At 45.2% G+C, this 12,610-nt stretch overlaps 1 protein-coding gene across 1 annotated transcript in view; it reads left to right on the plus strand.

Annotated features, from left to right (window-relative positions):
* The first annotated feature begins 7,994 nt into the window (after positions 1 to 7,994).
* LOC147018146 (tRNA (uracil-5-)-methyltransferase homolog A-like) overlaps positions 7,995 to 12,610 on the plus strand; it is a 33,709-nt gene continuing 29,093 nt past the window's right edge. The window contains exon 1 of the mRNA XM_085897521.1: positions 7,995 to 8,412. Coding sequence (XP_085753647.1) covers positions 8,149 to 8,412 — 264 coding nt within the window. The 5' untranslated portion in view covers positions 7,995 to 8,148. The remainder of the gene's footprint in view (positions 8,413 to 12,610) is intronic.

Consider the following 12,610-nt stretch of genomic DNA (forward strand, 5'->3'; position numbering starts at 1 on the left):
GTGTAGGAAATGGATTTTCAGGGACATCCTGGAGCCAAGTTTCCTGAAGGAATCCAGCAGCTGCTGCACTATTTCTTCATAGTTGTCCGCGCGCTCGTTCCCCAAGAAGTTGTCCGTCACAGCTTTGAAGCTCCTCCACGCTGCCAGCTCTTTGGGGTTTAGAGTTGTCGGAAAAGTTTCGTCCTTCATAATCTGTCGGATTTGCGGTCCAACAAAGACACCAGCCTTGATCTTGGCCTCCGACAAGGTGTTGCCAAACTTTTCCTTGAGGTATAAAAACCCACGCCCATTCAGATCCATTGCCCGTACAAAACTTTTCATCAAGCCGAGCTTTATGTGGAGTGGTGGAAGAAAAACCTTGGCTGGGTCGACAAGGGCGACATGCTTCACGTTGTGTCGACCAGGTACATGCTCTTTTCGCTCTTCCCAATCTTTCTTCGTCCAGTGATTCTTGTCGTCTCTGCTATCCCAGAGACAAAGGAAGCACATGTATTTCGTGTAGCCTGACTGCAGCCCTAACAACAGCGCCACCACTTTCAAGTCTCCGCAGATGTGCCAGTTGAAGTCATTGTACTTGATGGAATCAAGCAGCTGCCGCATAGTCTCATAGGTCTCTGTCATGCCGAACGCGTGAGCCAGTGGGACTGATGGTTTCTCGTTGCCATTGTGGAGCAAAACAGCCTTCAAGCTGTTCTTCCCCGAGTCGATGAAGAGGCGCCAGTCTGCAGGATCGTGATCACACCCAAGTTCTTTCAACAGACCGTTGATGTCACTGCAGAATGTCATCGTGTCTTCCATCTCAAAGAACTCAGCCATGTCTCTGTGACGTGCTCTGAACAAGGATATCTTGGTGTTAGGTTCAAGTAGATTCCACTGCTGCAGCCTTGATCCAAGCAGCTCTGCCTTCCCCTTTGACAGCGAGAGATCTCTTACAAGATCATTTAAGTCTCCCTGGTTCAGAAGGTGTGATTCTTGAGTGTCGGGTTCAAAAGGTTCATCATCACCATCCTCTTCACCACTGCTTACAGCTATGTTCTGATCAGCTGGAGTTGTTGGAACGGGGTTCTCGTCATCATGAGGCACGGGTTTACGAGCAGAGACGCAGTCAGCGTACTTGATGTGACCTTTATTCTTCTTGTTGAAGCCGGCGATGCTTGTGCAGCAGAAATAACAATCATCATGATGATTCTGCGGCTCACGCCATATCATGGGCACCGCAAATGGCATGCTCGCGCGCTTGCCCACCAACCACTGAGTCAAGGTTGTGTGACAGCTTGTGCAGCAGATGTGTGGTGCCCAGCTCTGTTCTTGGTCCCCCACCTTACACCCGAAGTAGTGAAAGTAGGCGGCCTTCATTTTCACTGCTGTAGATATACTTCGCTGTTGATCTTTTTTGGTATACCGACCACAGACATAACAGAAGTTGTCAGGATGATTGGTACAGGAACGCCTACTCATCTTTATCTGAAAGAAAGAAATATAACACAAGTTAACAACAATTGTACGAAATAGACATGTTAAAGACATATGTAAATTTCATTGAAATCCTGACTTCTAGGCAATGGGAATATTTCTGTTCCTGAAAATCCTGACATGATACAGCAAAACGGTTATGATTTTTGAAATCAGCGTACCCAAATTAGTCTTAATCACTTTACACATCTCCAGTAAAAAAAATTTTTTGAAATTTGTTGTTCAGTGTTATTAAAGGCAGCCACACTGGCTATTAAAGGTAGTTATATTGACTATTAAAGACAGTTACATTGGCTATTACAGATTAAATCAAAGACAAAGAGACTTCACGACTCAGCCTGATGAAAAGTAGAACCGCCACAAGAGGATTACTGTCTTAGAACTCCAGTATTTCTTGCTCTGAAGCGGTTGCTGAACTATGCTCTTGACTGCTGCTTTACAAAACTCAAGTTCACTATTACATGCTAACCAAACTGAATACTACTGTGTAGTAGATCACCACAGCAAAAGCAATGTGACACCCGCATTCACAGTTTGTCGTCGGAATCATCATCAGTTCTGCTTTCATCATCCATAAGTTCCATTTCTGCACGGGTCTGTTCATCGTTGGCGCAGTTTTGACACCCACAGCACTCTGCGCAGGACAGTCCTTTTGACCGGCAAGAACACTGGTTGGTCTCGCATTTTGTCTTCTTGCAATTACATTTCGTCGCCTCTAACAGTTCCTTCGGCGCTGGTGGTTTGTTCAGCCAGTGAACAGTCAGTGCTCCGTTGGGTTCCACCCATCCGTGACATGTAAGAGAAGGGGCTTCTATATACCTCTCAGTCACGCGGTGGTAGATCGCAGACTGATAGTTCATTCTTTTGCAATGCAGCATCAGAGCGTCGCTTGTAGGCGGCAACTTCTGTTCTCCCAGCGACTGGCTGCAGAATAGCTTGTAGCGAACCTAATCCACACTCTTCATGGTCAGCTGATTGTACATGGAGCAGACGAATTGTTCCAGGTCGTGAATGATATTCTGATCTAGCGTGAATCCTCGACCAATGCTCCTGAAACAGGTGATGAGATGGGGACCCTTCATCATCAAGTCAAATGGCCTTGTTTTGCCCTTACCATGGAATGCACTAGTGGTATCACTAAACATGAAATTGTGCAAACCTATCAACGCATCCCAGACAGATCTATCCAGGTCATTACTCAGCTTCCTGATGTCAACGACAATAATGTCCTTGGGACTTCCTGTGACCAGATGGAAATTTCGTGCTCGAATCGACTTCGAGTGAACCAATGCCAACACAAACACATCGGTGTCGAAACTCTCCATGCGCACCGACTCTTCATTCTGTCCCGCGTGAGTGGCATGAAGCAGGAGCGTCCAGTCTCGAAGATTGGTTATGTCGTGCTTTGGCCACTACGATGTTCAGCACCATCTCTTCCAGTTTGCCGAAAGTGTTTGGCAGTGACCCAGCCTTTATCGCCTGAATAACGGACATTCCATCCACAATCATTGCACCTTGGATAGGCCGAGCGTCCAGACGGCAATCGGGCCACAGTTTCAGTATATGGTTGCGGAGTTTGGCTTTGTCCGTCTTAGCAATCGAACCATCACCAGATGTCAGCGGGAAAGATATGTTCGCCAGTGGGTACGCGAGCAGATCGTGGAGTGTTACATTGCTTTTCTCGCCAATCAACAGCAGTCGTGTGAAAAGACGACGTTCATTCGCAATTTCAACCTTCGGCATCTGCTGGTGGGGAGTCGCCGACTTTCCTCGCGCCTTCAAGAAAGTTGCCAATTTGGCCTTCAAAATCGGACTAAAGAATGGGACCTCACACGAGAGAAGCCGATCACGCAAGAATTGCACGACAGCATTCTCTCCCTTGACATATGTGTTCATCAAGTCAGCGGAAGTGGCTGGCGGTGCGATGATACCTGAGCTCATATTGACGAGTTCAAGGTGAGCGCCGGAGTAAGGGTTAATCATTTGAAGTACTGTGTCCATCACTTGTACCACCGCTGCTTCATTCTTCTTCGAGCTCGACACATCCAAATCCTTTCTCGTTCGGGGCTCGTTGTGGATACCCGCCATGGACTCACATTTCCTTGCGATTTCCGCACGTGCTGGTTGGGACAGGATCCACTTCTTCACAGCTGTGCTTTTCTGAGTGCAAGCGATGATGCCTCCACTGGTCTCGCTGTCCCTATTTAAAGTCTGCTCTATGATCTGATCACACGCAACACTACTAAATCCATAACGAGTATGCCGTTGGGCAGTCCATTTGCCGTCCATGAACGCTTGATAGGTGTCTGGGTGGGAGTGCTCTAGCCCGGCCATTTCCAACCAGTAAACGGGTAAGTACCTTGCATAGTTTAGGTGATCGTACGCAAAGTACCAGGGCATTGACGCTCTCGTGATCGCAAGGTGTTTCGGCCAGTTCGAAGTACGAGTTGCCTGTATAAGCTCTAGTGCTAGCTCCACCATTTCCAAGTAGGGCCATGTAATGTCCACACTTTGGTGTTTGTTCAGGTCATCCCTCACCATGAGTGCTCCCGAGTATAGAACATGTAAATTGAGGTCTAAGTCACCCTGCTGTGGACCCTGGCTGGCTTCATCCTCTGCAGTTGACTCTGTTTTTGTTGTAGAGCTACTGTCTACAACAGCAGCCTGAGAAATGGAATCAATATCAATGTCCTTCATGTACACCACTTCGCTCTCAGACATTTTTGATGGACGATAGAAAATCATGTCTGGGTACCGTTCCTGCAGTCTTTTCTTCAGTGTTGTTGCCTGGTAGTTGGCCTTATCCTGACCTTCGCATACTCTGAGTAGGTCATTGAACATCTCACACAACTTCTTCATATGTATAGATTGCTTTCCATAAACGAGTCTTACCTGGATTACTTTATCACAGAAAATGTCAACTGTTGAGTCATAGTTCACTTTCTGAGTTTGGAGTTTACTTTCACTCTGTCTATGGTATGTGTCATTCATATACTCATTATAACATTTACAGTGATAACAAACTTCCAGCGCCACACAGTCTTTATCCTTTATAGTTGTTATTATTCTCACATCACGCTCATCTCTCCTCTGCTCAGCAGTTTCCCTCAGCTTTCCTCCATCCTGTGTTTCTGCCAGGGACAACTGATCACGTTGAGATTTTCCTTTGACATGGATGAATTTGTCTTTTTTTCTGGCATATCACACAAATTCTTGGCAGTACACCAGCTGATTTGCCAGCCACCCTTTCTGCAGAGGTTCTGAGGGATTTTCTACGTATTTTGTTGTATGAGTGCCCCTCTTCTTCGAGTCCGCCCACCACCTCACTGGCTCTAGCAGAAACTGCAGTAGTGCTGGCTTCTGATTTCCTTTTCCTGGCTTCAGTACATTTTATATGATCCTTGTTACAAAACGACGCATAGCAGAACCGGTGACAGCCGGCATCCGCAGGAGGATCAGTCATTGGCAGCAGTTTCAAAATTTGATCAGCCAGCAAACGGCATTTGTTGATAGTTTCACTATCTGTGGCGTCGCACCAAGCCTTCGCACACTCACATACCTTAAGCCAGCTCTTATCCGTGAATTGCGTCACTTTCTAATCTTCCTCCACACCCAAGTGTGAAACAACGCATATTTGGTTGTTGAAAGACCAAAAATCACTCAAAATCACCAGACAACCATGGGCGCCGCCATCTTCATTTGTTGTTTCCTGGTCGTTTCCTCCGCGATTACAAGCACGCCTCGCCCACTTCACGGAGGTAATTTCAAATGGTAACTGTCGGTGTGTCAACTTGTGCATACGGAAACAAGTAGGAATTTCAATGGTGTGTTCTCATGAATGTACAGGGTGAATTTTGTTTAGATTGGTGATCTGCACAACGAAATTGAACGAACCGACCCACCTCCACATGACCTATGTGGCCCGGAAGTTCGCATATAGCAGTCACGATTATTCGCAATTTAGTTTTAATGGCCAATTATTCAATTAGCACCAACATATTTTGCCTTTTCGCAATGTCATCACAAGGAAAAACACAAAGAGAAGAGAAGAGAGAAAAAAAATTACTTCCTGGTTTGGAGCATACCAGCTCACTCTGATGTTACCGAAATTTATGCACCGTCTAATAGGAAAACGATCTTAACTTGGGGCATTGTGGTTATCTATAAATGCGCATAAGAAATCGAGAAATTATTAGAATACACGAAGTCATCGCCATCCGGAAGTCCGTACATTGTAAGCCGTAATGGGGAACATGGCTGAGGTTCCCTTCCCCCATCGGCCACGCCCACGCAGCAACGTGTCTCGTCATTGGTTGGTAAATAAATGGCCATAACTTGGGAAGCACTTGTCCGATTAATATCAAACCTTGAAAAGGCACATCCTCAGGGCCCCAGCAATATACCTGGCAAGTTTCAATTAGATCGGACACCAGTGGTTGTCGAGAAACAGCGGTCTCACACACACACACACACACACACACACACACACACACACACACACACACACACACACACACACACACACACACACACACACACACATTGCTGGAATTATAGATAGATACCGATTTAAATAATGTTTGCAATAACTCGTCATATTAATTTACCATCGACATGACTCAAGGCGCTGTCACACCTTGACGATTTAGCTAGCGTATGCCGACCTATGAAAAATTTGCCGAACCAAGCTGGCACACGTCGAATATGTTATGGGTAAGTTGTGTATACGTTAAGAGCACGCTGAAAAACACTGCCATACGTCGTAGTACGCTGGCTTTCATCGTTGTACTTTGCGGTTGTCCTCAAATTTTAGCATGCTTGAAATTTTACAACGTATGCAGGCGTATGACTCACACGTTCCGCTACGCTGGCCAAAAGTTGCAGGCACGTTATGCGATCGTTGACACACGTCGACACACATTACTTGTAAGTTACTCATAAGTCGAAACACGTCGAGGTAATGATTAGCGTACCCGAAACTTATTTATAACCGATGAGTAACGTGTTGTAGGCACGTTACACGATCGTTGACACACGTCGAGGCACGTTATGCGATTGTTGACACACGTCGAGGCACGTTACGTGTAAGTTACTCATTAGTCGAAACACGTCGAGGTAATGCTTAGCGTACCCAAAACTTATTTCTAACCTATGAGTAACGTGCTTTGAACCAATGTGTAACGTACCTCCAACGCATATTGACGTATGTAGACGTATTTGATTGACGTCTTCCAGACGGCCACAGAACTTACTGAACGTGTTTCTAATTTACAGCTACCGTATAATGGCGTATTGGCAGCGTTTAAAAAACAACAATAACTTCCGATATTTCGTCACGTGCCGTTACGTCACGTCCGATTGCCTCTTCAGTTTGCCCATGTCTTATTCTTAGTTCCTCCTCTGTGAATATTTTCTGTTTGAGGATATTGTCACGTCGACGTCGAAACTTAAAAGCAAATGTCCGAATATATTTTAAAATTCGTGATAGACTAAAAAAAATAATAATAAAAAACAACAACAACAACAACAACTTCAGATATTTCGTTACGTGCCTTCACGGAGCCAAGGAGAAAAAAAATGTGCCTTGACGGAGAAAATAAGTTTCGGGTATGCTAAACATTACCTCGACGTGTTTGGACTTATGACTAACTTACAAGGAACTTGTGTCGACGTGTGTCAACGATCTCATAACGTGCCCACAACTTATTCCCAACGTAGCGGAACGTGTGAGCTATACGGCGAGTACGTCGTAAAATTTTCAGCATGCTTGAAATTTCACGACGTACCACGAAATATGACAGCGTACTTCATCGTTTTTCAGCGTGCTCTTAACGTATACACAACTTACCCATAACGTATTCGACGTGTGCCAGCTTGGTTCGGCAAATTTTTCATAGGTCGGCATACGCTGGCTAAATCGTCAAGGTGTGACAGCGCCTTCAGCAAAGAGGACGTCTGCGTCCCTCACATTATTTATGCGTTCCCTGTTTTATTTTGTCTTCTTGTTTTCTCTTTTAGAATGCGCCAAATAGTGAAGAAAGATCAGGTAATTATCCTGTATCACATTAGGCGATGTATTATCAAAGGCCATTGTCCTCGCTTGTTTTCCTTTCACTTTTTAACGCGTGTTAATTTAATTTTCCAACAAGTGAAATGTTACGAAACCGTAATCTTTTACTTCAAGTTGGATCTGCAGGTTAACTTCAAACCAATGTGCAAATCATCAAATTTATTTGATAGTTTTATTTGAGATTCTGCATTTTTTTTTCCGTTATGTTTGCACTTTATTGGAAATGGAATAAAATGACATTTCCTACAACCGAATCAATTTTATTGGAGATAAACAATTAGGGCGGTGTATTGACTAAACCCTAAAAAAAAAAAAAAAACGATTTCTTATTTGCGAATCCGTTTGCAGTCTGATCCGATGTTCCGAGTATATTTCATGATATGCACAAATAATTGGTCTTTTACGAACAAATTTAATCGACGATGTAAGAACTCTTACCTCCCCCTATCTTCCGTGTTCCGCCGGAAATCAAACGCTCGACCACGTTACTTCGATTTTTCGGTCGGCGTGACTTGTTGCGTTATGTTGTTTTGAGGCATTCTTGATGAGGACGTGAGTACAGAGTGAACCCGAACCGAGGAGACATTCATTATATTATCGTAAGGATGGAGAGTGCGTTGATGGGGACTGAGCTTGATGGCAAAGAGGAAAATGTAGAAGTACACAAATGTGCGCCAATGTCGGATTCGCCGAGAGAAATGCAGCAGATGAACGTGAGAGAGGACGAGGGAATGGTCGGACTACGGGATAAGGGGAAAAATAGTTCGAAGGAATTGTACGAGTACGTAAACGATTGTCCCTTCACGTCTGAAATTTATAAAATAGAGATTTGTGGTTTACCCAGGCGGTGCAGCTTCACTGAGCTCAAGGTGAGACACCTGCACAATGACGTCGTGTGTTAATGTACAATGAGGTGTGGTGTTAATGTGTGTTAATGTGTGTTTATGTACAATGAGGTGTGGTGTTAATGTGTGTTAATGCACAATGAGGTGTGGTGTTAATGTGTGTTAATGTACAATGAGGTGTGGTGTTAATGTGTGTTTATGTACAATGAGGTGTGGTGTTAATGTGTGTTAATGTACAATGAGGTGTGGTGTTAATGTGTGTTAATGTGTGTTTATGTACAATGAGGTGTGGTGTTAATGTGTGTTAATGTACAATGAGGTGTGGTGTTAATGTGTGTTAATGTGTGTTTATGTACAATGAGGTGTGGTGTTAATGTGTGTTAATGTACAATGAGGTGTGGTGTTAATGTGTGTTAATGTGTGTTTATGTACAATGAGGTGTGGTGTTAATGTGTGTTAATGTACAATGAGGTGTGGTGTTAATGTGTGTTAATGTACAATGAGGTGTGGTGTTAATGTACAATGAAGTGTGGTGTTAATGTGTGCAAATGTACAATGAAGTGTGGTGTTAATGTGTGTAAATGTACAATGAGGTGCGGTGTTAATGTGTGTTAATGTACAATGAAGTGTGGTGTTAATGTGTGTTAATGTACAATGAAGTGTGGTGTTAATGTAGTGTGGTGTTAATGTGTGTTAATGTACAATAAAGTGTGGTGTTAATGTGTGTTAATGTACAATGAGGTGTGGTGTTAATGTGTGTTAATGTACAATGAAGTGTGGTGTTAATGTGTGTTAATGTACAATGAAGTGTGGTGTTAATGTGTGTTAATGTACAATGAAGTGTGGTGTTAATGTGTGTTAATGTACAATGAAGTGTGGTGTTAATGTGTGTTAATGTACAATGAAGTGTGGTGTTAATGTGTGTTAATGTACAATGAAGTGTGGTGTTAATGTGTGTTAATGTACAATGAAGTGTGGTGTTAATGTGTGTTAATGTACAATGAGGTGTGGTGTTAATGTGTGTTAATGTACAATGAAGTGTGGTGTTAATGTACAATGAAGTGTGGTGTTGTGTGTTAATGTAGAATGAGGTGTGGTGTGAATGTGTGTAAATGTAAAATGATGTGTGGATTTAATGTGTGTTAATGTACAATGAAGTGTGGAGTTAATGTGTGTTAATGTACAATGAAGTGTGGTGTTAATGTGTGTTAATGTACAATGAAGTGTGGTGTTAATGTACAATAAAGTGTGGTGTTAATGTGTGTTAATGTACAATGAGGTGTGGTGTTAATGTGTGTTAATGTACAATGAAGTGTGGTGTTAATGTGTGTTAATGTACAATGAAGTGTGGTGTTAATGTGTGTTAATGTACAATGAAGTGTGGTGTTAATGTGTGTTAATGTACAATGAAGTGTGGTGTTAATGTACAATGAAGTGTGGTGTTAATGTGTGTTAATGTACAATGAAGTGTGGTGTTGTGTGTTAATGTAGAATGAGGTGTGGTGTGAATGTGTGTAAATGTAAAATGATGTGTGGATTTAATGTGTGTTTATGTACAATGAAGTGTGGAGTTAATGTGTGTTAATGTACAATGAAGTGTGGTGTTAATGTGTGTTAATGTACAATGAAGTGTGGTATTGTGTGTTTATGTACAATGAGGTGCGGTGTTGATGTGTGTTTATGTACAATGAGGTGTGGTGTTGATGTGTGTTTATGTACAATGAGGTGTGGTGTTGATGTGTGTTAATGTACAATGAGGTGTGGAGTTAATGTGTGTTAATGTACAATGAAGTGTGGTGTTAATGTGTGTAAATGTACAATGAAGTGTGGTGTTAATGTGTGTAAATGTACAATGAAGTGTGGTGTTAATGTGTGTTAATTTACAATGAGGTGCGGTGTTAATGTGTGTTAATGTACAATGAAGTGTGGTGTTAATGTGTGTTAATGTACAATGAAGTGTGGTGTTAATGTACAATGAGGTGTGGTGTTAATGTGTGTAAATGTACAATGAGGTGTGGTGTGAATGTGTGTTTATGTGCAATGTGTGGTGTTAATGGGTGTTAATGTACAATGAGGTGTGGTGTTGATGTGTGTGTTAATGTACAATGAGGTGTGGAGTTAATGTACAATGAAGTGTGGTGTTAATGTGTGTAAATGTACAATGAAGTGTGGTGTTAATGTGTGTAAATGTACAATGAAGTGTGGTGTTAATGTGTGTAAATGTACAATGAAGTGTGGTGTTAATGTGTGTAAATGTACAATGAGTTGTGGTGCTGATGTGTGTTCATGTACAATGAGGTGTGGTGTTAATGTGTGTTCATGTACAATGAGGTGTGGTGTTAATGTGTGTTTATGTACAATGAGGTGTGGTGTTAATGTGTGTTTATGTACAATTAGGTGTGGAGTTAATGTACAATGAGGTGTGGAGTTAATGTGTGTTAATGTACAATGAGGTGTGGAGTTAATGTGTGTTAATGTACAATGAGGTGTGGAGTTAATGTGTGTTAATGTACAATGAGGTGTGGAGTTAATGTGTGTTAATGTACAATGAGATGTGGAGTTAATGTGTGTTCATGTACAATGAGATGTGGTGTTAATGTACAATGAGATGTGGAGTTAATGTGTGTTAATGTACAACGGGGTGTGGTGTTAATGTCTGTTTGTACACAATGAGGTGTGGTAATGTGTGTTGATGTACAATGAGGTGTGGTGTTAATGTGTGTTAATGTACAATGAGGTGCGGTGTTGATGTGTGTTCATGTACAATGAGGTGTGGTGTTAATGTACAATGAGGTGTGGTGTTAATGTTTGTTTAGACACAATGAGGTGTGGTGTTCATGTGTGTTAATATACAATGAGGTGTGGTGTTGATGTGTGTTAATGTACAATGAGGTGTGGTGTTGATGTGTGTTAATGTACTATGAGGTGTGGTGTTGATGTGCGTTAATGTACAATGAGGTGTGGTGTTGATGTGTGTTAATGTACAATGAGGTGTGGTGTTGATGTGTGTTCATGTACAATGAGGTGTGGTGTTGTGTTTTAATATACAATGAAGTGTGGAGTTGATGTGTGTTAATATACAATGAAGTGTGGTGTTGATGTTCAGTTATGCACAATTATCTGGTGTTACTGTCAAATGCCCAGTCAGCCAGTGTGGTAATATACAATGAGCTGGTGTGCCAACATGCAACGAGCTGCGATGTTCACGTGCAATTTGTTATTGGATGGAGTGAAAGAGAGAGAATGATGTTCAACTGTAACTCTGCTTCAGCTTCTCCATTTACATGTTTCTTTCCTCCCCCCAACCCCATCCTGCCTCCCCCCCCCGACGCCGTCGTCCCGCCTGCACCCCCCCTGACGCCGTCGTCCCGCCTGCACCCCCCCTGACGCCGTCGTCCCGCCTGCACCCCCTGACGCCGTCGTCCCGCCTGCACCCCCCTGACGCCGTCGTCCCGCCTGCACCCCCTGACGCCGTCGTCCCGCCTGCACCCCCTGACCGCCGTCGTCCCGCCTGCACCCCCCTGACCGCCGTCGTCCCGCCTGCACCCCCTGACGCCGTCGTCCCGCCTGCACCCCCTGACGCCGTCGTCCCGCCTGCACCCCCCTGACGCCGTCGTCCCGCCTGCACCCCCTGACGCCGTCGTCCCGCCTGCACCCCCTGACGCCGTCGTCCCGCCTGCACCCCCCTGACGCCGTCGTCCCGCCTGCACCCCCTGGCCGCCGTCGTCCCGCCTGCACCCCTGACGCCGTCGTCCCGCCTGCACCCCCTGACGCCGTCGTCCCGCCTGCACCCCCCTGACGCCGTCGTCCCGCCTGCACCCCCTGACGCCGCCGTCGTCCCGCCTGCACCCCCTGACGCCGTCGTCCCGCCTGCACCCCCCTGACCGCCGTCGTCCCGCCTGCACCCCCTGACGCCGTCGTCCCGCCTGCACCCCCTGACGCCGTCGTCCCGCCTGCACCCCCCTGACGCCGTCGTCCCGCCTGCACCCCCTGACGCCGTCGTCCCGCCTGCACCCCCTGACCGCCGTCGTCCCGCCTGCACCCCCCTGACGCCGTCGTCCCGCCTGCACCCCCTGACGCCGTCGTCCCGCCTGCACCCCCCCTGACGCCGTCGTCCCGCCTGCACCCCCCTGACGCCGTCGTCCCGCCTGCCGCCCCCCCCTGACGCCGTCGTCCCGCCTGCCGCCCCCCCTGGCCGCCGTCGTCCCGCCTGCACCCCCCT

The sequence above is a fragment of the Eptatretus burgeri genome, chromosome 10 (assembly GCF_056783735.1).
Source record: "Eptatretus burgeri isolate ZD-2024b chromosome 10, Ebu_testis_v1, whole genome shotgun sequence".
Classification (NCBI taxonomy): Eukaryota; Metazoa; Chordata; class Myxini; order Myxiniformes; family Myxinidae; genus Eptatretus; species Eptatretus burgeri.